Here is a 25,470-nt window from a genome sequence, read left to right on the forward strand (position 1 = left end):
GGAGCATGGGCCATGTCCTACCTTTACTTTCTCCAGGACGTTGCGGCTGCTGGAGATAACAGTTTAGCTGCTTAGATGTGGTTTATCTCATTTTTGCTTTTTTAAGTCATTAGAACAGCTGAGCCCAAATGCAGCCACTCTCCAGTAAGCGTCAGGGAGCCAAAAAAGTCACAAGACAATGACAGACACAACAACATAAAGGGGTCTGCTTTCTCATATACACTTTCCATAAAGTAGTTTAACAAACAGTTTATGAGAAAATGATAACTAGACCTATGTCTCTTGCAGTTTTGCACCTCTTACATCCTGGGTTAGCTGTCACTGTCATTTTTCCTTTCAGAAATTGTTTACATTAGATAGTTATAAGAAATCAACTTTGAGATTGCGATGCCTTTGCCACACTGCACTGAAGTTAGCGAACTGGTTAAACAAACAGTGGGAGGTGGGCCACAAAAAGGTAGATACATACACAGCCTGACTACCTGTGCCTACATTAAAAAGAATACAGGGTCCATCTCATGAAAGGAAGAACCAGGAACTTGGGAGATCTGCTGGGTCCAGAGTAACAGTTCCTCCAGAAGCCCCAGGCTTTCTTATCTACAAGAGTTTCAAATATCGAGTTACACCATAAAAATAAGAGTTGGTGGGTAACAGTTAAGAAGAGACATTTAACCTTGTAAACATTTCCCATGACAAAACAACGTTTTTGAATAGTCTGAAAATTAACATTACAGAAACTTTGACGTGGATGAACAATTCACTTCAGATTCCGAATCCCACAGTGGTCACAAAGTATGTGACACCATCCTCACCAATTATCATCTTCCCTTAAAACCCCACAGTAGCACTGAGCATAATCTTAAACAGAGTTTAAAAATGTTGATTGATCTACAGAATCACTACTCTCAAAGAAGAGGATTAAGCTGAAATGTCTACATTCCTTTTTTGCATCTCAGATAACTCCAGCACCTAGGCTATGGGAAGACGGCCTCAAAGCAAATACAAAAATCTAACCTTTTTCCTGCTGAAAACTCAACAGGAAAAGATGCATTTCCACAAAAAATTGAAACATTGAATTTTGCCTAAAATGCTTCAAAGCAGCCACAACCCTGACCTTCTGTCTACATTATAGAGCTATCACAAACTCCACCCAATGACCCACTTTGCTCAGGCCAGGCTGGAATTACTGCTTCAAGTCCGAATTGAAGCATGTCGGACTCTGCTGTGCCTGCAGCACTATATCCAGCTATAGAAATACCAGCCAAAGAAGCAAGGGGAGAGGGAAGAACGTGGGATGAGACAGGAAATGCAGAGGCAACATTTTAGTTTTTGCATCGCCTCCATTTAATCACAACGTAAACCCATAGGACATCCCAGGGCACGATGCTACAAGTTCACTGCACTTCATCACATGTTCATTTGTGTTAATTCCAGCTACAGCATTCACCTCGTTCACCCCTTCTTTCACCTCACCAGCTTGACGTTGAGTGGGTGGAAGGTAGGTAGATTTTGCTATGACAATTCTGATAAGCTTTCTTAACCTAAGGCAAACATATCAAGTAGCAGCGTATTTCAGAGCTCAGAGGGTTGCAGCTACATTTGAATTAAGTGAGTAATTTCAACAACACTCAAAAATCAGGTGTCATCACCATGACAAAATAAGAAACTAGAGTGTGAATTACAAAGGGCCATTTTGTAGCTGCAGATTGACAGAAAGAAGGTCGGAAGTAGGCTCCAAGAACATATACGTCACATTTGGTTTATATGCATTTTTTCCCCCTTGTTCATTCCTTGAGTAGGAAACCCTCCTCCATCACTTTGTAACCTTGTCAGATAGAGTAGCGCAACAAACCCAAGATGGCTATTTGGCCTGGCCAACACGAAAGCCACCTACCTCAGCCACCTCTTCGGTCAGGTCGCTGCTCAGACGGGCTCCCCGCAGCAGCTCGAAGAGGTCACTGCTGGACCTCCGCGTGGCCTCGGAGCTGGAGCCGCGCACGGCTTGCGTTTCCGATTCAGCCGCGCTAACCTCCGCACGCGCCGACTCCTGCTGCTTCCACTGCCAGTCCTCTCCCACCGGCCTCAGGGAAGAGCTTCTGCCCTTCAGAGACACAACGGAGCCAGGAAGGTCACCGGGGGAGTACGCAGACAGCACCTGAGCACTCGAGTATGTCACCTCTTCCTCCACAAGAGACTCGACCTCCAGCATGTCAGGCACAGACACGCTGAGGCGCCGGTCCAAGGAATGCCTTTTCTTCCTCTCCACCATTTTGCTAGACCTTCTCCTTGTCTTTTTCACGCTCAAGTTTTGTAGGAAAGGCCTAGTTTTCTGTTTCAGAGATCCCCAAACGGACGGTTTATCCAAGTCCATTTCTGCAACAGGAATCTCAGCAATGTGTCTCGTATTAAATGGCTTCAGTGATTCCCAGGGTGACTAAAAGGAATGTAGGAAGAATATAAGTCAATCACAAAAGCGAATAGCAGCTGAAGATTATGATTCATATAGTCGCATCTTGAAACTTTCAGTATTCTTTCTAAGCAGCAAAAACAAAGCATGCTGCATCAGTAAGTGCTTCCAAACACAATCTGGTAGGTAGGTTTGATCATCTGGGAGGAGAGCAGTCAGAGCAAGTATTTAATCCCACACTAAGATGCAATGTCCGTCTGCTACTTTATGCTTGCTAAGAGGGGAAAGATGATATTTCTTCCTCTGCTAAGTCCTGATTTGCAAAAATTTGTGGTTTACCTGACTGGAAACTGTTTCTTTATAAAATTTACTGATAGCAGCAAACTCAGGTTAATACTAACATACAAAAATGCTTGCAAAGCTGGCACATGGAACTTAAAACCTCAAAAATATTAGTTATCTCTAAAAAACGTTAAACAGGGCAAACATCACCACCACTTGGGACACAGAGAAACATTTTTGTAAATATATTAACAGGTTTTTTTTTAATTGTATATAGTTTTTTAAAAGTTTTCAGCCACCTTAGCTAAATACATTACTAGTGAGAAAGTAAATAGTAAGTATTCAATTTTATCAAAATCATGAATTTTATTCTGTTCCTACTTTTTTTTTTTTAATTATTTTTTCTCATAAGGCAGTTAAAAGAAAGGACAAAGTGAAGAAAGGTGAGGACAAAAACAGATGGAGGGAATCACTCACGGATTTTGAAAACCTGCTGGCCGACTCTCGTCTCTCAGTTGATTCATACTGAGCATTGACACCATAGTGAAGAACAAGAACAGAACTAAAACAAAATCACCTACTGTATCTGCATCGTAAGGAAACGGTCAAACGGATGGTCCTGTTGACAGGAGGATCCTCATAGCGTCTTTCATAGTTACCAGCTGAGCAACCATGGTTATTCTGTGAAGCAGAGACAGTCAAATCATCACAACCTCCTTAAGAAAAAAGCTGATGAAACCTGCAGATTTACTCCTTTGCAGTCCCAAAGATACACACGTAGCTTACCGTATATACAATCTTCAAAAATGTATAAGCTTTAACTGCATGACCACTACTTTCAAAACTCATAGCCTATTTACATTCTAATAAGCCTGCAGTTGACTAAAAATGACTTATCTCAACATTATCCTGAACACTAAGGTAAACAGAACAGACAATAGAAATACAACTGTTGGATAAACGCAAATAGAGAAAACAATGTCTGCTCTCAAACAGATCTACTCTCATGTTCGGCGAATTTGAATGAGGTTTAAACTGCTTGTACAGCCAGTTACTTAATAACTCTTCAGAAATTATTTTAATAATTTTATGACCATCTCCACCATAATAGTTGCAGACTGCTGAGGCGTCTACAAAATGCACTGCTTTAACTGTACTAGTATATAGCTAAAGCTGTACAATCCTCCTGGTAGTCATAATTATATCGGTATATAAATGCTTGATATCAGCATAGCTATATTCCACATAAAGAACAGTACGCTATAATGGCACTACATACATTCACATGCCAGTAACTAACGTTACTCACATAGAAAGGCGTGCTGGTCTAGCTATTATCAGCTAAACACCATATTTTCATCTCTAGCTGCAGTAGTTAGATCCAGGATTGCAATACACATGGACAAACTGAAGTTATTTTTCCCTCACCGTTTCACTGAGAGGTGAGAACGTTTTCCGCACCTCACAGGGGAACTGAAACAGAGAGAAATGGGGAGGGGAGGGGTCCCCTTTTCTCACTGTCCCTCAGGCCGTGGTACGAAACAGTCACGTTTACCATGGGAAGAGAAAAGAAGTAAATGTGCACCCTGACGCATCTGTCTGCAGGTGCAAGGCCTCCTGCGCCAAAGCCAGCACGGAAAGCCCAGCGCAACCTCACATGAGACCTGGCTCAGTTTGCTCTCTTTGGCTGAAAGCTTTCACTTAGACTCTTTCCTCTTTAAATAAAAATTTGATGAGGAAGCCGCAGGCTTTCTTCGTAGCGTTACATCATATGTTAATAACAGAAATTACGTTAAATGCGTTTGCACAAAACATTATGTAACAACACTGTCGGGACTCATTTAAACAACTCATCTCCTGCCAAGGCTTTCTGCCTTGCTCGCCTGCACGCACAGAAAACTGCTAAAGTCAAGGCATAAGTAAGGCAGGATCAGCTCCCAGTATCCACATCCCAAGACTCTTAGGCTTCCTGCTTTTTTCCTGTTATTCTCCACCCTGCTCATTTTGACAACCTGCTGCTGTTTTTCTTAGTTTGTTTGCTTTTGAGATTTTGTCACCTAGCAGCAGGCGAATTTCTGTAGACATTTTCCCATTAAATCCCTTCACTTGATTTTTCATTGGAAATGCACATCCAGCAGGGATGGTGGAAGGACCGTCCGCCATCCTTGAGGCCAACTGACATCTAACATGCTATGAGCAGACTCTTCCTCAAGCCAGACAGAATCGCAGCAGGGAAGGGAAGGGGGGGAGGAAAAAAAAAAAAAAAAGAGGGAAGGAAAGTCTCCAGGTTTTGGTCAAGACAACTAGGATGGGTCCAGCTACCTGTTATCTTCCACCTGTGGACCTATACACCTGCAGAAGTCCCCAGCACTGGCGCGCTGCGGCACAGTGCTCGAGCTGGGAGCTGCCAGCCTTTCTGGGGATATCTTGGGGCCACAACAGCATGCACTCGCGCGCAACTGTCACCGTTAACCAACGCATCAAATTCCTGTGAATGCTGAAGCCACTCTGGTAAGCTGTTCACACTCTTTCTACACCAATTTCTCCCTGCTTTTGCTCACCATGCTGAGCAGCATCAATAGAAAAACGTAACTGTAAAGAGAACAAATTCTCCGTTACTTGTGAAAAGGGCAGTTTGAGCACCAACTCATATCCTCCTCATCCGTCACAGGCCAGAAGCTTTCCCTCGTCCTTCCACAGCCTCAGAAGTTCGGTGTCAATGGTATTGGCAAACGTCCTCTAAGCCACCACACCAGAAAGTGTCCTTTATTAAAATCTTGGTCCAAGTATGGCCTCTACTCTTTTCTTCCATCACTGACACATCCTCATACAGAGTTTCAAACAGTGATTATGCATAAAATATGCTTCCTGTTATCAATTTTACCTTTTTTTTTTTAATTTAATTGAATAACTCTCTATTCTTATGTAATGAGAAAGGTTAAAAAGGAGTTTTTTAATGCATCATCTTCATTGTATTCTCGAATATGCTGTTAAACCATAGATGCTCGGAACAATCTATATATTTTTATTTCTTCCTTCAGGGAGACCACTTTTGACTGCACCTGCCATTTTTAGCCTTTTTTTTTTTTCTTTTGGTGGTTCTACTCTTCTTTTGAGGGGTACAGGGGCTGAAAGGAAAGGATTAGCAACAGAAAAGCTGGTCACAGCTCGCTACCTGACTGACATAACAGATATTTTTAGCGTTTTATGCTCCCTGAAGTATCTTCTAATTATGGTCCTTGGGATTTTTTTGTGTTTGGATCTCTACCTCTCACCATAATATCCGGAGACAGAGTCTTTATTAAGCTCTCTGCTTTAACCCTTAAATGGTTATAGTGTTTAGAGCTAAATTGGTTTTTAGTGTTATAACAGGTGGTTTGAAGGGATACTTCAAAAGTGTTTGAACGTCTAGAGAAGTCGTTCTACAGCTCTGCTTCACTTACTGTCTTGTCAAGAAGCCAGAAAAGCCACTAGTGAGAAAAACTGCAAGACACTCAGGAAACATTATACAAGTGCACAATATTGCTAAATACACTGACAAAAGCAAAGTGATTTACACACAATAAATTCAGGAATACACTATCTTTCTTCCCTCTGAGTAATAACTTTCTGCACATTCAGGAGAACTGCATAAGACTCACTGAAGCACCCCCGAAACGCTCCCTCCTAAAGCTTTTAAGAAATGCCCTCAAAGGTAGTAAAAAAGAAAAACGCAAATAAGTATAAAAACACAGTTATTACAACTTTCATAAATCATGGCAGTCATTGTGTTCAATTTACTTATCCAATGAAAGTGGAAGCGCAGAGTCAGCCTGCATACCATCTATCTCTGTAATATACAATTAAATCAGATATGTTTTCAGATGTAAACAAACACTATCCGACATTTACACCAACTGTACGTGCCAGGTGATCATTTCTGCGACAGATCACATTAAGTACCCCAAGTTTTCCTCATGGCCATGTTTAGAATCTCAGTCAAACAAAAGTCATTTACTAACAGCCAAATTTTTCTAGAAAGAGAAATCATTTTCTTTCCTTACAATAACTTATTTCACTAACTTATCTGGAAATACAATATCTTTATGATAAGCATCAGCCACCAAAGACAGAGATAAAGAAATATCTGTACAAAGTAAATCCTTTGTTCAGAGTTTCCAGTTTATCCCCAAGCTTTCCGAACCCAGTGCACCACTTACACTCACATATGTCATCTAAAAGAAAATCACACATTTTACCAGGGCGGGATCTCCCTTTGGTTATTAGCCCCTTCAAGCGTTGCACATCCTTTGTGGAGTGAGGGGGAAGCCCAAAATGAAATGCTGACATAGGTGGGCCAGAAGCCCTTCCTCTGTGTGGGATTGCATAAGCTTACAGGGGTCACTGAATTACAGACCTACTTCACAATACTGAAAAGGCGACATAAACTTCTCTCTCTGCAACTGTGTCCTAAAGCATAGAGTAAACACCTGAGCTTAAATTTGCTTGGACATCAGAAAAAACAAGTCTAATCTCAGTCAGACTGTGCATGGCTAATTACCCTGGGGAAATCAGTGTTAAAGTTATGTTTAGAACTAACAAGCACTGCTGAAATGTAGCTAACGTCTTAATTGCATAGGTGACTGGCTGCCAGAGCAGGGTTGTATCTTGGCCAGCTTCCAAGTCCTGCAACTATATTTAAGCTTATGCTTCCCTCCTAGGTCTTAAAATGATGCGAGACCATTGATATAGATTCCACTGCTCTGTTGTTGCAGATGAATCTGCAAAGTGTGCTACTGGGATGCTTAACACGGAGGAAAAAAAAAAAAAAAGGCGTGTGACATACTGAAACCAAACAGAATACAATCCTTTGCTTTGAGTTAGCCTGTTGCTGTCAACCAAATTAGTGCAAGTGCCTGATAAAAGGCAACTTTCGTATGCTTCAATGCTTGAATGGAAATAAAATGACCAAAAGAAAACTACCTTGTTTTACTGATAGAATCTAAAAGAAATCTGCAGTCTTTTGAGGTCATAAATAATATCAAGGACAAATATCAAGCTCAACAAAAACATACTTACTCTATGCAGTTAATATCAGCATCTTGAACAAGATTTTTTCAACGGATTTAGGTTAAACAAAAACAACTATAGTTCTCTGTGTTTTTAGACTGCAAGCTTTTGCGTCCCTTCCTTGGCTTTTTGTTTTTTCTATTGCCTCAAATTTGGTGAGCTCCATCTTTAACAAACATATGAAGTGAGTACACATCTTCCTCCACTTTTAACACAAGAGAGGAACAGGGATGTCCTAACTCCTTGGAGACTCTCTTGCACAATCTGGAGAGCTTTTTTCTCAACATTTATGAGCAGATACTAACTATGAGAAGTAACAAAACAACCAGCTGCTACAAACAGCTTAAAATAGCATCCGATAGTGAAAGTTACTAAAAAAACTGCACCTGCTTCCAGCTTCTAAAAGTATTGCTTTCATTTTTTGCTGTGTATTCTAAAACAGAAGAAAAATGATGAGTATGTAGCGAGGAGATGAAGGAGGAAGTGTTTGGGCGTATTTTCATAAAAACATTTCACAAGTTCCTTCCATTCTTTCTGCTTCCTTCCAAATATTGTAGCTTGCGATAGTACTTGTGCGAGCCAGAAGGCCTCCTTCATTCTCAATCTAATCCACGGGACTGCATCAAGCTGCACACTAGGCTGCAATCTGCACGACGCAGATTGCACCTGTCAAGCTTCAGACCTCTCCATGGACGCTGATGCATGAAGATCTGCAGCAGGGTGAACATTCCCATTAAACCTGACTCCGAGAAAGACACCGAAGCAGCTCCCTCTGGAAGATACTGTGTCACATGCGGAGATCAAGCAGGAAATGCCTTTACTGTTGACTGTACTTACTTCCTAGTTGGCCTTCACTGCTCCTAACCACATAGTGATCCCCAGGAAAGGTGGTCCCTAGAGCAGGGTTGCTCTAAGAGCGGGGGAAGAGAGGAAAAAGCTGATGAGCAGCAATGTAAAGGAGTGATGTGGAAAGGCAGTAGGTACTTGCAGGGTAAGAGCGAGACGGAGAGGTCTCGAATGAATAGGAAGAGGGAAGCTTTATCTGGGCTCACGTGAAGGAGTAGGACAAGCTCAGAGGAGAGGCAGGGATGGACGTGTTAAGGAGCTCGTGCCCATCTGGAGGATCTCCGTTGGGGGATCCAGCATGACAGCCTCCTCCCTGCTCACTATCTCTGTTCCTCTTCCCTTCTTTTATAGTAAAGAGAGTATTTTTACAACAGAAGGTGCACACAAATAGATCATCCCTTTTCATAACTCTCAGGGAAAACAAACCTAGGAAGGAAATAGCAGACTCATTTCCACAGGAGGCCAAATAAGCCAGTGCCTCTTACTAGCACTTAAGTTGCACGTTTACCAAAAAAGAAGTTTGTGTTCATATGTAAATTACTTGCATACGTGCCAACATTGCTCCTTAAATAACTACCATTAATGACAAACTACTTATCAAAACTCAATGACCGTATAGGAAACGGCTATTTAAAGCTCTGTGTGTTTATTTAACAACAATATATCAAAGTGGCATAAACAGAGCATCTCTGATCAGCAGAAATGACCTGATATAATCTTGGAGCGAACAGGACAAAAGACTATATTCTGCCCTCTTTTTCTCTTCACTACAATTACTCTTTCCAACAAGTTACATGGCATGGGTCAGGACCATAGCTCTCAGTGAAAGTCAAGCACTCAGAAGAGTTCAGATTATTTTGAATCTGTTGATTCGCAAGACCAAACGTCCTTTCACATGTAACATCTCCACATGGTTTGGGTATATCTGTAGATTAAATGCCCCAGTGCATTTGCAGTCTCTTAATTCACAGAGGCAGGAGAACAAAAGCAACTGCCCCCAAAGAAGATAACAGGAGTTTGTGTTGTAGCATATCACTGAAGGAGGGAACGTCACTGATAACAGCCCTCATTTTCTGTAGGAGCCACAAGTCATCCTGTGGTAAATCACTGCATTTAGACCTTTGGTGTTACCAGGATAGCAGAAAAGGAGACAAGAAAAGCTCCACAGATGGATGCAAAGCCACGAGGAAGTTTTGGTGAGGCCAAACGTTTGCAGGTTTCAGTGTGACACAACCCACAGCTAACAAACATGTAACTGGTTAATGGCACAGTGACAGGCGATGGACAGACAGCAAATCCAAAGTGAAACGTAGTCTGGGAAAAGCACAGGAAAGTTTAAATTAAGAACGAAACAAATACTTGAGAGAAAACAACGACCTATTCCTCAGTGCGTAACAACAAAGCAGCCATCAGATTCTCCACCCAGAGGGCATTTAATCATAGTCACAATAAATCTGTTTCTGATCTCCAGGTTATAACTATCATAAACAAAGATTTATTTGGAAGGATATTAAAAAACCCTCCTTGCCACCGATGTGCTTTTCTAGGTCAGTGTAGTGGAAGATGCATAATACTTCTTAAATCTCCAATAAATCAACTATGAGTACGCAGAACCATTGCATGCTGTTATTCCGGTAAAGTTCCCTACTTCAACTTTTTTCAAAATATGGGAACATGTTAGTGGGCTTCATTGATCCTCAGCTACTCCAGAAGTGAAGTAAAAATATCCCGAGATAAGACAGTGACAAAAAGAGTGAAGTACAAGCACGTTATTATTAGGAAATATCTCCTGAAAATAAAGACCTTCAAAAGTCATGTTTTTGCATTCACTGGATAAACAATGATGAGGGTGCAGCATACCTGCTAGAGAAAGAGGAAAAAAGGCAATTTGGGGGAGATGCTAAAAACCAGCAATGAGCTATGATTTTAAAGATGACAGTAGTTTAAATAATAAAAATAAATAATAAGAATATACCATAAATATATGGCTAACCTCAAAATTTGCCAGCAAAACATCAAATCTGATAACGAACAACAAAGATAAGAGTTATATATAAACTAATCGCTAATGCTAAGACAACTTCTCTTGCTTATGCCAGCTAGACTGTTGGGTGTTAGACCAGCAATAGCAAGACTCTGCTACAACACTGAAAAGTAAGCAAATGCATCACTGACATGGGTCCATCCCCTTCCTGGACTAAAGGGGCTTCATCCTGCTTATTCCTAGTTGGAAGTCTGATTAATAAATTGTATCCTGGACAGTACCTTAGTGCTTTAAATATGAAGTCAATTTATGCAACTAAAATCAGTTCTTTAAACACTGCTCCCCTAAAAGCATGACAGTAAAACATTCAGTACACAAATAACTGGATAAACATAATGGTTCCTTTGATTTTTTTTTTTTTTTTTAAGTGTAGAGAAATGAAACATATGCCAGCATGGAGGTCCCCCTAAATGCTACTCATTTCTCACAGAAGAGAGCCAGCTTTGAGAAACTAATCTTTCCATACACCATTTGAGTTTACAGGCTCCTGACACTAGAAATGTTCATCTTGTCTCTGGGTTCTGCTACAGTCCGATTTTCCCATTAAGGCAGTCAGATAAAAGTGGTAAATTTAATTCATATTCATTAGTAATTACATGTTGACACTTCCCCAGTCTCAGCACCGAGGTTTCACTTTGCTAAAGCTGAAGGCCCTGAATACTGACATCATTTTCAAGAAACCCATCAAGTGTGACTCTGGTAACTGTCAGAAACTGGAATTAAATAAAAGGTTTAAAAAAAAAAAAGAGTTCACTGCCATCTCATATAGGGATTCATTTTAAGTGATCCATTCAGCGTTTTAGCTGCAGTAGTTCAGAAAGCCTCCGCTCTGCAGTAAAGCCATATGGACTTTTCAACTCTGACACCTTCCAGCAAGTGATGTAATCAGAAAAGCTCCCCAAAATGGTAGCTTTGATGAGTACGGATGACAACTCTTTTGCTTACATTTGATCAGGTAATTTAAAATTCACTTTCAGCTCTTCCAAGATATTTGGCTCATACGACAGAACTGCTCTAGTGTTTTTGATTTTTGATCTCTGTCCTCAAGGTAGTTACTGGCAGTTTTTTTGTTAGAACTACCGTTCGTGGAATTAGGCTAGCATTACGGTCATTTGCTCTGATGTAATAGGAAATTTTCTTTGGTGGTTCCTGTTTCTAGCTCAGAATTTCCCAAAGTATTCTTTGGGATGGGGTGGGATCGTGGGCAGAAGGACCTTTGATCGCTCCCGGTACAGCCATTCTAAAACTATTTTAAATGCAATTCAGAAGATGCTCTAGAGTTAGAGTTTGCTGGATTTTGTGCCATTTCAGTCACATCAGACTGACAAATCATTCATCTTGCACGAAAACAAGAACGCAAATCCTAGGTTCAAGCAGAGAGCTCCCAGCCCGCTATGCCATGCCCAAGTTATCGATCCATGAAAAGCTTAATTTATGCCCAAATCAAACTACTCTGATTCTGAAAAACCACAAACATATTACACGGTCCTTAGAAACAACTTAGCCCTGATTCATCAAGGGTAAATTTGCCATAGTCAGGGTGGGGTTACGTTTGTCATGCTTTTAAACACTTTCTCTTCAGCATGTAGGCAGCTCCCTTCTCATGCTGCCCAACTTGCTCATTTGTAGAGTTAGCTGTTTCCCCCCTCACCCTCATATACCCAGGTAGGGTATATGAGAACAGAGCAAACTGACCAGTTTGCTTCTCATTTTCATGCCATATTCATATAGTCTCAGACTAACCTTTAAGTGTAAGAGTTAGGACTACCTAGCTCATCGCAAAGGAAAAGTAGAGTCGACTTTTAGTTCTGGTGAATGCTAAGAAAAGGCATTCTAATTCAGCTAACGATAACACTATCTCCTATATTTCTTTATGGATTAAATCACATAGCATTCATAAACAAAACTTTTATAACAAATGCCAACCAAAACCTTTCAAGTTGTAGTAACATATATACTAGGCATCTCAAAACAGGAACTGCTTACAATTATCTACACTAGGAGTTTTTCCGGTTCAGAAAAATTCTGTACCTAAGGAGATGAATGCTTTTCTTTCCAGCTTTCATTTAATTAATATCAAAGGCTAGAGGGAATTTTTGCTACATGTTTCTATGAGGTATCCAAGGTTGTTTGGTAAACATTGGGAACCAGAAGCCTTCCTGAATTGGAAGAAACAGGCCCCTCAACTCAAATGGCTTCCCTTAGCTTGTAATGAGTTTTGAATCACATCTTAAATTATAGTTTTTATTAAGTTATACATAATGCAGCCACCTACAAATTAAAAAAAAAAAAGAAAAGTCACATCCCAAACCACAATGGTGTTTCCACAGAGATAAACCAAAGACGACTCCAGTTAAGTACTTCCAAGTACTAGAAACCTGGACCAAAACCTGTTATTGAATGACCATTAATGATTTGGTATTTGGTTCTGCAGATGTTTCCCATAAGAGAGGCAGCAAAAAACATTCCACTTGCAATTCAGGGAAGCAGAGACAAGGATCTGAGTTATATTACTTCATTCATTTGGATATTTTTATCTGAACTTCTAAAAATCATTAGGTTCAACAAATTTTTGCTTTAAAGGAAATTTGCATCAAATAACATTTCACAGAACACCATAATCTATTCTCAGTCAAACCCAAATGAGCTAGATTTTTTAATTTTTCCACAACCGTGATGACCTGAGCTCCTAAGAACATCTGCCCTACCCTCACTGACACCTCCAGGTCATCTCCACTTCTTGATTAATGGCATTGGAGAAAAATGACTGTTCAAATAAACTGGCATGGTCATCTCATTTTCATCTATCTCCATCAAGAGATTATCAAAGATCTCATACACTATCCAGGCCAAAACTTAATTCTGAAGTAGGTCTCATCTATTTACGAGTAAAGAAAAATAAAAGCATATGTCTGTAAGCCCAAAAGGGACCAAAGCACAGCTTCTACGTCTTAATTTACAACGTTATGAGGAGCTGGAAATCTCTACTTTCTAAATTAGATCTTATCTCCCATTATGAAGGGAGCAAAGCCATGTAATTCCAAGAATTTCCAAAACAACGAAGTCTGTACAAAACTAAAGTTTCCAGGAATGCAGAACATACTTTGCGCACTACAAACATAGTCCTTAGGAATGGGCAACAGGAAGAATTGTCAAGGGTACAAGTACTTCCCAGAAAGGAAGGATATGAATAAGATCTCCCTCTCCTATCCCCCCTCCGCCAGCCCAAAAGGCAAACAAAACAAAATGAGATTTCAAAACCCACATTACTATTTTGTTTGCATTTTCTCTTTCCCACAAAAACATCTTGCTAAAACAACCTAGCAAAGGCGCATCTGTGCAAACACACATGAAAAAGTCATCCAGCACGGAACGCAGAAAAATCACACCCCCCTCCCCGTTATTCGGCTCAAACTCGCACTGCACACTAACCGAGACATAAAAAGAAAGTGTTTAAGCTAATTGTTTTGCAATAAGGACCATCAGAAAGCTCAAGGGTTCCCAACAGGCTATCCGGCAGACCAAAGGTCACCCCACAGCCCATCCTACTGAGCTGCGCGGGGGCCCTATCTGCCCAAAGGGAAGTCTGGGAGGCTGCACCACCACGCTGGAAACTTTCCAGTAAAAATTCAAAACAGCTTTGACGGCTCCCAGCCGAAGGGTCTATTTTCCTTTGACCATGAGCAATTGAGGCTTCACATGTGCAATCTGCAACAATCAGCCCTGATACAAGGTTTAACAGGAGGTGTGGAGCTGCAAGAAAAGGAAGGTAAAAAAAACACCTCCAGGTTACCATTCTGCTTCTGCGCAGATTACCAAAAATAAGCCTCCTTCAGAAAAAAAAATACAGCACACACTTAGGAAAAACGAAACCCAAAGATCCTCCATATTTTCACACAGTAAGCCAATTATTTCATGAATGACAAAACAATGAAGTTCTGTAATTGTGATGTGGCCTTGCAAAATACCAAATCAATGTGCATTTTTAACCCAAGGTTATGAGGAGTAAATAAATTGCAATTTTAAGGAAACACAGTATTAAATATGCTGCTTATGTTAGTTTTTCCCTAAGCTTGAATATTAGTTACATATATTTTACATTCACCTGCTTTGAACTGTTTTGGACAGAGAAGTGGTGATCTGACAAAATAAAATCTAAACTTTCCTCACATACAGCATATAAGTGAAGTGCATCATACCAAATGTCCACTCAGCCCACTAAGCCCACTTAGCCAACTGCTCCTAACACTGACCAAAAATGATGCTTAGGAAAAGAATATCAGGACAGGAAATTATACAGTAATTCTATCTCCAAAACATCCCTCCTGGTTTCCAGGAGCGTGTGATTTAAGGGCTTTCTCAGTCAGAAACTGCATCTTTGCAATAAATTGATTTGCAGATTTTTTGTCCATGAATTTGCCTTACAACTTTAAAAATTAATTTACACCTTAAGCAACAAGAACATCCTTTGGTAATGAGTTCCACAGATAAATTAGACTTGCATAAAACAGTACTTCCTTCTATTAAAAAGTATTTTTATTTTCATTTATTCTCAGGCCTTAGAGATCTTGAGTTACATGAAATTATGATTAATTTTTCTTTATTTGCCTCATATCACTCAGATTTTGTCTACTTCTGTCATATCCTTCCCAGTAAGGCCTCTTAACTGAAAAGTCCTGATATCAAGGTGCCTACTTAATGATATACCATCAGGACATCTCAACTGGGGCACAACATGCATATAAAGCAATTATTTTGGGGGGGGGGGGAGAGGGGGAGGAGCGAGATAACCGAATTGTCTGAATTTACAGCATACCACAAAAAAAAAAGTCCAAAATGATTCTAGGAATGTTTCAAGAAAAGTTAAAATTACTTAACATGTTTTATCTCACAGTCTTATCATTAGGTGCCAGTAACCATAATTTTTCAGCTGAAAGAACAGGTTAAAGGGTTTTCAGTTTCCTTCAGATTGGTTATGGAGCTTTTCTAAAGGACAACATTTTTTGATCATTATAAACAATAAGAATATCAGTAACCCCCAAAACTTTCAAAAATAAATAGCAAGAACCTGCACTGTATTGGTGCAGAGTGGCTACGTGGTGAATTAATGCAAATAAAGTTGCATGCCTTCAAGTATCTATGTCACTGCAGAGAGGTGTGCTTGCAACGTGGGTAGAGATAGCCAAGGTAGCTTTAGTCTGTGGTGTCCTCAGTACGTTTTGGGCAGAGTAAACATCTGCAGAGCCTCAACCCTTGCATGATACCCAAGACCTAGAGAAGACAAAGCATGTGTAACATAGAGATGAAGTCTACATTAACAAGGCTTCGTTATCGTTACCTAAATCAGATCAGAACTGTCTGCCCACAGAGCAATCACCTCACTTACTGGCAATGCTGGTAAACCTGTAGTTACACCCAAATTAATTCCTTCAGTGAACTGCAAATCATGTAATAAGGTGACCAATCATTCGATCCAACACAGGAGACGTGGCCCACGCGTGATCCCGCGGTCTCCAATCAGGACCCTCGTGCAGAAGGCAACAGGAAGGTTGACTTCACGTGGAATACAGAAATAAAGTCTAAATTATTGAGAAAAACCATAAACCCTTAAGTACGAACACCCTCCTGATACACTGATATTATAGCACTGTCAGCTTGGAGAACAGATGCACGCACAGTTAGATCTGTTATATTCAATGCGAAATCAGTGTCTCTGCTGGGCACTCATGCTTCTGACAGCCTCACAATCCTGCAAAGTCTAAGCAGGTTGTGAGAAACAGTCCCCAGGGACCTGAACGCAAGACAGACACCGCAGGGAACACTGAACTTCTTTAGTAGGAATAGTTCTGGGGAAAAAAATGTTCCTTTTGCTTAAAAACAAATTTCTATGCAAGTATATTACCTAACAAATACAAATGGAAGTAAAATGGGAAGATGGGAAAGATGCCAACATAAATCTTCCAAAATCAAGGAAACGAGAAACAATCTTCCACTCAAGGCTGGAAGCAGCACGGAGAAAATGCAGTGTGTTTTTAGCACGTTTCATTCTCCTCTCCAAAGGTCTACGACAGCATGCTGCTGCCACAGGCAAAGGGACCTGGGCCAGCACAGAGCTGCTGAGAGAGGGACCGTGCCAGCATGCACAGCCTTAGAGACCAAAATTCAGCATCTCCTAATTTTACGAGCAAGCGACCAAGACTCATGGGACCGTGCCACCATGCACAGCCTTAGAGACCAAAATTCAGCATCTCTCAATTTTACGAGCAAGCGACCAAGACTCATAAAACCCAACCTTCTGGTTAAAAAAAAAAAAAAACAGCACCAGTTGTTACACAGTCCTGTACAAATTTCACCACTGCTAGGAAAGGCCTCGTGGCCACTTTCAGGTATGAGCAAAAAATCACTTTTGGAGATGAGGATGCAGGCAAATCAGTACAATTTAGACTCAATCAGTACAGAAACACAATATTGCCTGAAATCTCAGTGAGAAGAGCTGGGACACTTCCCAGCTTCATCCCAGGTAGCGGCAAATCCCTGTTTAACGTCAATATTCAAAGTGTAACCCATCATCTCCTCAGGAACATTTTTTGCCTGAGCAGGTACATTTTGAATAATTACCTGTTCAAGTAAGAGGAATTTCATCAGTGCAATTAGTTGGAAACCAGCTGCTTGCTTTACTAAATGCAACAGCCACCCGGAAAAGGGTTGCAGTGAATTTGATCCAGTTAGGGTAACAACTACCTCGAGTGAACACTTCGGCCCTTGATTCATGTATTGGGCCCAGGTGAAATAGGGGATGATTACAGGAGTCCACCTGCCATTTAGGTGCCCAAAGGAAGAGGTGCCCTCCTCGCACCTTTGTTTTTTAATGTCTTTGTTTAAATACACAAACTACTTCACAGCATCTCTCATACCGTAACCAGTACTAAAACTGCTTTCTAATACCACAAAATTTACTATTTTTACGAGAAAAAGAACCACACATTTAAGAACTAAAAAGAAAACTTCCTCCTTGCACAATCTTCTTTGAAATTCTCTTTCCCCAGGTATAAGCAAAGTAAAGCCATATATCCTAAATCCATCTTCAGACGATGCCATGCAAGTACTTTACGATAACCTGTTTTATAATGGTAACGAACAACATATATCAAACAAACAACATTACTCAAACTCATCTATTCATCCTGACCATCTAAAACTGCCCACTTGATAGCATCTTTTGAGAGAAACAAAATCACTGCAAAATACGACACACAAATTCCACAGCTTAATCACCTGGAAATTAACACAAAAATATTGAGGCACCATTTTTTATTTTCTTAATGCCATACTTAGTAACTCAGCTTGCGGTATGCTTTGAATAACTGATACTCACAAAATCAAGAGCAAGCTCGTTTCTTGCCAGCAGTTATGCTATGCTAATATTACTGATAAATTAGACCATTTTTCATTACAGAAATACAGAGCAATCAAGTTTGGAGGGGACTTTTAGAGAGCTAGTCCAACAGCCCTGCTCATCATTACAAGTATGCAGACAGCTGTTTTTTGTTTTGTTTTTTAATAAGAATTATAGCTTATTTCTTAAATATTCCTTAGAAATATCCTTCAAAAAATAAAATGAAAAAACTGTGTGAATGCTTGCTTGCTTGCTTTGGGGGGGAAGGAGGGGGGGGAGAACCTTAAGTGTCTTCTTTCTTTAGGTAAAGTTAGGAATAAGCCAACTCAATTGGAGTAAGCAGGTATACATACGGATAGATCAGTTCAGCCAAACTAGGTTGGTAAAGGAAAGGTAGCCGGATTTCTTCGGTGCAGTTTTCTCATAGAGAAAAACTATTCCCACAGGTCCGAACGTTTCGGGCCAAGCGTCTCGCCCAGCATCACTACAGCAACGCGCAGCAAAGCAACGAACCGGCAAGCGTAAGCTAGAGTCTGCCGCTGCGAACTTGCTTCTCCCGGACACCTGCGAAAGCCAGAGCAATATCAGGCAACAGTTTGGCCGGCACAGAACAAATCCACCGAGCCCGCAGAAAACCGCATAAAAACCTCTGCTCGCGCAGCCAGCCTCCCACTTGTCTTTTAAAGCGGCTTCGCTCCGCGTTTAAACCAACGCGGGGCACCGAGCGCCCAAAGAGGCGCTAAGGAGAAACAGCGAGCACCGCCGCAGCCCATCACGGGACGGGCAAGGAGAGGAGCCTCCCCCGGCACAGCCAAATCAGCCAACTCGCGCCGCCGGCGGAAGCGCGCCGCAGTTACCTGCCAGCGCGGCGGAGCCCGAGCAGCCCCCGCGCCGCCGCCGCTCCGCGACCGCGCTCCGGCCGCCCCCGCGCAGCCCTGGCCCCGGCGCCGCCCCCGCCGCGCCCGGCCCCCGGCGCCGCCCGCCGCCCGCCCCCGGGCATCCCGACGGCTGGAGGGTGCCCGTGCAGGGCTGCGGACTGGCTGCCTCTCCAGGTGTCTTGCGAAGGTGCCCACGGCTGCGCTCTCCAGGCAGGGAAACTGAGGCAGGGCAGGGGGTGGTGACTTGCCCTGGCCTGCGGCAGAAGCGAGGTGTCTGCCGCGTGGGCTTTCCCCCGGCACGCCGCGGCGTGGGGAGGCCAAGGCTACCGGACAGCCCCTTTGCCACTCACCTTCCTGGATGACTCCTCCATCACCCCTGCGTCTGGTGACGTTTAGCTTCCGTCAAGCATGGCACTGCTACGCGAAACGTAGAGCAGCAAGGAGAGGGGAACAAAAACTTGGTAAAGGAATGTATTTACAGGCCGTGCCTGCCTCTCTGTTCAACAGGAACGGCACAGTATCTAAGAGCACGCTAAAGGAGTGACACTCACCTCCTGTCGTTTACTGAAACCTGGTGATGCAATCATGTTGTGCCGTTGCAAAATAGAAAGCGTTGTACACGTGGTGAGATTTTGCCGTAGCGTAAAGAATTATTCCACTGAACGAAAGTTCGGACATGGGGAAAACGATGTGATTTCCATTACTCTTGTTCCTTGACACTGAATCTGGAAATCATCCGTTTGCACAGGAACGCAGTCCCACATGGATCTGCAAAATCAGGAGCGAGGAGCTACACATCAGTAGGATTTTTTGCTCACGTGTCCAAACAAGTTTATAGGATGGGGGCCAAAGTTAGCAGAAGTTTTACTTGGTCTCCTGACGTAAAAAATATGTTTGAATGGCCAGATCCTAATATTCAAGCACTGCCTCACTGAAATTACCAGTTATTTGCAAACACCATTACATGAAGAAGTATGCAGTTACTCCTAGAGTGCATGCAACTTTCCAAAGTTATGTTAAATGCTGAGTAGGCTAGCTTTACCCACCTTGTGCAATCAAAAATAAATGACTTAAGGGGAAGTCAGCTGAGAATAGAAAGCTAATCAACCACCTAAACTGAAAACAGAGAAGGAAGAAAACTTTTCCCACTTCATAATGTTTTTGTCATCCTTTCATGTAAACCAAAAAAAGTATCATTTTCAGATAGCTGGGTAGTTTCTGGATCATGAACAAGTTAGTACTCAAAATAAAACTTTTCAGTTAGTTCTAGGTTCTCACAAAACGTGTATCATGAAAATGGTTTTATGCACGTTTGGTCAAAGATTACAATCGAGACAGCAAAAACCATAAACACATCCCAGGGTAATCTACTGCAAAAGGCAGCTGATTTTTGGAGTAGCTTAAATAAAACTAGCTTGCTTATGTCTCTGCTAAAATAAAATGTACACATGTTCTTGGGGTGCAACAGGAGGCACATAGGTATACAGAAACAAAGCGCTTCCATCCAGCAAAACAGCAAGTTTGCTGTGAGTTATGAAATAGGCATAAAAAAATGAATAAACCATTACAAGGCTGCCCAAATATGGACAGCTGTAGTTATAAAGATTAGATAAGCTTGAGAGATTTTCCACTCCTGTACATCAAGTAACTGTATTGAAGCACTGCATAAATATTAAGGTGTCTTTGGCGATAACTGCTGCAGCTGCATTGGAGCATGCGAGTTACCAGGGCCACGCGCAGCCTTCGTGTTCGATGCCATCAGGTCTGTGTCACCACTACTTCCCCCCACCTCCCCAACAGCACATACTCTCAGCATGCCATATTAGAGACACAGAATGATCGAACTGGAGTTAAAAAAAAAAAAAAATTATTAAACAGGTGCAGCGTTGAAAAAGCAGTAAAGCATTGTTCTACAACAGCGTTAGCTGTCACTCCCTGCCTGTTCCCTGAGACATCCCACTGCAAAGTGGTGTCTGGAGCGGGAAGCTGCATCTGCCTTCTCGTTCCTGTCAAGGCCTGTGCGTCTGGTGACTCATTATCTTGCCACTCTCTTCCCATACTTGATCTATTTGTCATCATCTTTCAGCTATTTGATATTTACACAGGCATCTAAGACTTATTGTTGAGAATACCTAATTTTAAAAGGTAGGCAAGAAACCAGAACTCTTGACCACTTATCCCGTCCTTATCCTAGAGTGGAAACAATACACCCATTTGCTAACTTTCATATTAACTACTAATTTGTAACAAGTGCTAGTGCTTTGTTTTATTAATTCCAGAAATAGCCTTTAACAATTCCTGTAGCATAGTTTACTATACTCTATATAGAAGTGCACCAGTACATATCTGGGGAACAAAAAGGAAAAAAAAAAGACATCTAGTGTGCTATGCTCAGGGCTACATCTTTTCAAAAACCGGGGTGTACTTCACCCTTTGTAAGATAACTACATGAGGTTGCAAAGAAATCCTCGATGCAAAAAAATGAAGGGAAGTGATGGGAAAAGTCTACCCAAAATTGGTGGGGGCAGGGGGGGCAGCAGCCGTGAGGACCACGGCTTGCCTCTCCCCACTGCAGCCAGGTACCAGCACTGGCCAGCAGTCACAGAACTGCAAACGTCAAGCTTCGTCACTGTTTCACTGTCGACCAAGAAAGGAAAGGGAGAGCGATGCTGAGCAGATCCTCCCGCGATGAATTCCCACCACTGGCAGGCTGGGGAGAGGAGCAAGGCGGAGACATCACCGTTTCCCAGACAAACCCAAGGGAAACATCAATGTGAAACGTGAGGGGAGCCAACCTGAGGATGTCCTATGAACGTACCCAACCAGCTCCCAAAGAGCATACACCAACACCCACCATATACACTGACCGCTGCTGTCATGACAGGGGAGCGTTTCAGGCCCATCAAGAGCTCAGATGTTCACATTAACTCCTTAAGTATAGGACTCAGATAAATACTCTTTAAATCTCACTGTAAGACACTATTAGAAATATGAATGTGTAGCTAAAAATGCAGCAAATGAAAGTGCATATATTTAAAAAATATTCCTTATTACTTTTTCAGCTAGCTATGTTGAACACTCATGAGGAACCCTGCACACCTTCCCTTCACACATGCAAATGATTTTCTTCTAAATGTTATTAGATTGCATTAAGAATCACTTTTGGGAAAGAAAGGAGGAAAACATAACTGAGGTTTGCAGTTGGCGTTATCAAATCCTACTCATCTTCTGCATGAAAGTTATTTTCTTATAGAGGGAGAAAAAGTTCTCTCAACAACAAAAAAAGCAACTTTTCTCCCTCACCATGGTTTTTCCTTGCATCCTCTTTAAAACAACAAAAAAAAGGCTACCATATGGTCTTGTCAGCCCTTGCAAAACCTGGCAAACTTCAATCAATGTGAGGCTGTTTAAGGTACAGCTTTAGCTGCATTACTGATCACAGGCTCAGTTACAACTCTTAATCAAGTGCAACAAGGGAACTTTTAGCATCCAGAGCACCCCTCTGCATGGCCCATTTCCAGTAGCACATCTGGGGTCATGAGGATGGCAAAACAGGACCTAAGGGTACAAGGTGGCACAAGGAGATCCTGTTTAAAAAAAACAAAAAAACAAACAAAAAAACCTAGTCCTTCCATTTAAATTAAAATACCCTTCCTCCTGACCTCACAGGTAGCACATCTGGTAACAGCAGTCTTTCAAGCTTGACCAAGTAAAACATATTTCAGTGATTCGTCCTCTAAACATCTCCTATCCCACCTACAGGTGAGACATGTTTGCTGGCATAACTACTGGGAACAAAATCAGAAGCTTTGAAGACCCTGTTACCTAATTTTAAGCAATTCTGTTTGCATTCACCTATTTGTCACCAACTTTGCTGACTTACTTACAGAAGTTTACTTAATAGGTTGGTTTACACGTGTGTTACCTTGGGACACAAAATTTGCTGAGTTTTTTCCAGTACACAACAGCTAAAAGGCTTTTTGAAAACCCAGGGTGAAATTTTGTGCAATAACTACTGCTGGTCTTTATTTCTTTTATTCCAAAAGTGACCAGCTAGGTCCGAGGACTCCTGCTGACCCCAACAGATAAGTGCAGGTCCAGAAGACAGCTCATTTTCTGTGCAGCTGAGCCCCTGGTTTACAGGTAGGGTTTGGAAAAGGGCCAAGGGTGAGCTTGCTCTCCAGGTCTGCGTGTAATGAGCTGTTCCCAGGACACAAACTGAGCTGGCTGTATGGTTTAAGTCACTCTGTGCAGCTAAACAAGTAAATGTGCTCAGGATTTGAGGACATTTAAGGGTGTCACAGCGGTCTAGGATTAACACCTGAATGATGGCAATCAGTTAAGATTTGCCTACTGACTTTCAGCACCAAATGACCCTGCAAAACATTATTTTTCTCCCACTGAAGATTGTGATTCACCTTAGAGGCTAAAAAGGGCTATACACAGTTTATGGCTGGGTTCTCTGCTTTCTGCATCTGCAGTATCATTGACGACCTTTCTGTCGGAAGAGCGGAAATGCGACATCATGAAACCAAAGCTCAAACTTTAAAAAAAAAAATGAAACCATCACAACCTCAAGTTTCCTCTTTTCTAGTTTTTCAATCATGCACCCATGTTTCAACCATTTCGAGCCAGGTTTTGACACTCAGCACCAACTATGTTGTGATCAGCTGTATCTGATGAGAGAGAATGAAAATGTGATACAACTGCACCATCAAAGTTCAGATTTATTAGTAGGGCTTTTTTTTTTTAAATTAAATAGGATGCATTTTGGAAAATAATATCATAACCTACAAGCTTTGCAGTCATTCTCCTGACACTTCACTGAGCAGTGCTGCAGAGGACATTCCTTGTGCAAACAAGAAGCTTTAAGATCACCTGAACATTCGCCTTTATCCATCCCAGAAGTAGGGCAAAGCTGTGCAATAGATCTATGCACTGAGAGCAGCTGAGCAATTGTTATAAAAGAAACATACTCAGGAAGCTGAATAAGGAGTTACATCCAAGGATCCCCAAGTAATTTACCAACATTGAGTTCATTCTCATACATCCCAGAAGTATTGTTATAACCATGACTAAAACGAGCTACATTTTATGGTTGGCTCAGTTAGGTAGGAAATTGAGGACAAAGTCAGGAATAGAATATAAATTTTTGACTCCTCCAGTAATACAGAGGTAATTGTTTTGTAGGAAAGGAAATGGAGTCATTTGTTTTTGTTTGTGTTTTCTGCTTACATTCCTTGCATTAGGAAAATTAGGCCTTTGGAATTTTCAGCTTCCACCTCCCTGCTCTTACCAGAGCTGCAGTGACATATTTGGCCCTGGAGATAAGTCAGGCTGTTGCTTCCTTGTCCCTTTTTGCTGTTTAATAAATGCTTCAGATAAGGTGAGATCTTGAACAGCAAGAGGAAGGGGGTCTCTGCTCAGTGACATATTAGGATTTTTTTCTTTTTTGGTAACCCTACAGCAATCTCTTGCTTAATTAACTTTTTAATCTTCAGATTAAATCTTCAGATTAATCTTCTTCTCTTGTCACCTACAGCACTGAGAACATCCCCAGCATGACACTGAATGCTGTCTACTGAAGCCAGATCTTTGCTCTCTGAGGCCATGCTTTTCTTCATATTCTTGTTCTCTTTCTATTCTTTTAAAATGCTTGAAAATGAAGCAAGGCAACTGAAAGCACAAGCCATAAAGACTCTGAACAATACAAATTAGCTATGAAGAAAATTAGGGCTGGAAAAATTAAGAGCATAGCCATTCAATATATATTTTAATTTCTCTGGATAACTTCTCATTTCCTGCATCCACAATGTTAATAAAGCAGATTATTGGTGGCACTGACTATGTTTAAGCCATAGGACCTAGGATTACTTTCCACTTTAAGAGTTTTCCCATAGCAGTATTCTACAATTAAAAATTGGGTGTGCATTATTCCCCCCTTCCTAACAACTTCATCCTCATGCAAAAGACATGCAAACACAGACTAGAACAGCAATATATGTTGTCTAGAGAAGTGCTGGATCTAGAAAACTAGGGAAAAGGATTAGAGTTGTGCACGCTCTTCCAGACTCTGCCAAGTAAGGTACTCTGCTCTGTGGCTAAGTTCAGAAAAGCGCACATTCAGGAGACTATTTTCCTACCTTGCACTGCCTCTGAGAGCTGGCATTTGCTCATAAATTGTGATCTGGGATAGCTGAAGGAAAGACAAAAGTTAAATGTGTAAGAAGTTTGAACACAGAAAAGTCTTAAGATGTATTTATTAATAATTGATATCTAAGAAATAAGCTTTGCAACCCACAAAACTGACCTGACTGTGGGAAAAATAGCTTACCATTTTCATTTCTAGTACTGTTAATATTTATTCTATTACAGCATTTATAGCCACTTCATTATAGTACTACAAAACAAATAAATCCAAAATTTTAATTAGCAACATGAGAGTCTTCATCCATGTTAACTAATCTTCCAGAAGTGCATATCCTCAGACTAGAACTGTTGACTCAGGGAGATTAGTCTTGCACACATTTCTAGATGTTGAATGATCTGTGCAATATTGGGAGCCCTG

At 41.4% G+C, this 25,470-nt stretch overlaps 1 protein-coding gene across 9 annotated transcripts in view; it reads right to left on the reverse strand.

Annotated features, from left to right (window-relative positions):
• The window catches only part of MCTP2 (multiple C2 and transmembrane domain containing 2), a 130,117-nt gene extending 110,693 nt beyond the window's left edge, over positions 1 to 19,424 (reverse strand). For 2 of the 9 annotated variants that reach the window (XR_011143740.1, XM_068958533.1), the window contains exons 1-4: positions 19,253 to 19,424; positions 18,378 to 18,588; positions 3,271 to 3,370; positions 1,895 to 2,434 (exon numbers count right to left, since the gene is read on the reverse strand). Coding sequence is in view for 8 of the 9 variants with exons in the window: in XM_068958533.1 (XP_068814634.1) it covers positions 1,895 to 2,371 (477 nt within the window). In the remaining variant the exon portion in view is untranslated. Of the gene's footprint in view, positions 1 to 1,894; positions 2,435 to 3,270; positions 3,371 to 15,696; positions 15,718 to 18,377; positions 18,589 to 18,671; positions 18,839 to 18,881; positions 18,968 to 19,252 lie in introns of those variants that run through there. The other 7 variants (XM_068958536.1, XM_068958532.1, XM_068958534.1 and 4 more) reach the window with 7 other exon arrangements.
• Positions 19,425 to 25,470: the final 6,046 nt, after the last annotated feature.

The sequence above is a fragment of the Struthio camelus genome, chromosome 12 (genome assembly GCF_040807025.1).
Source record: "Struthio camelus isolate bStrCam1 chromosome 12, bStrCam1.hap1, whole genome shotgun sequence".
Lineage (NCBI taxonomy): Eukaryota > Metazoa > Chordata > Aves > Struthioniformes > Struthionidae > Struthio > Struthio camelus.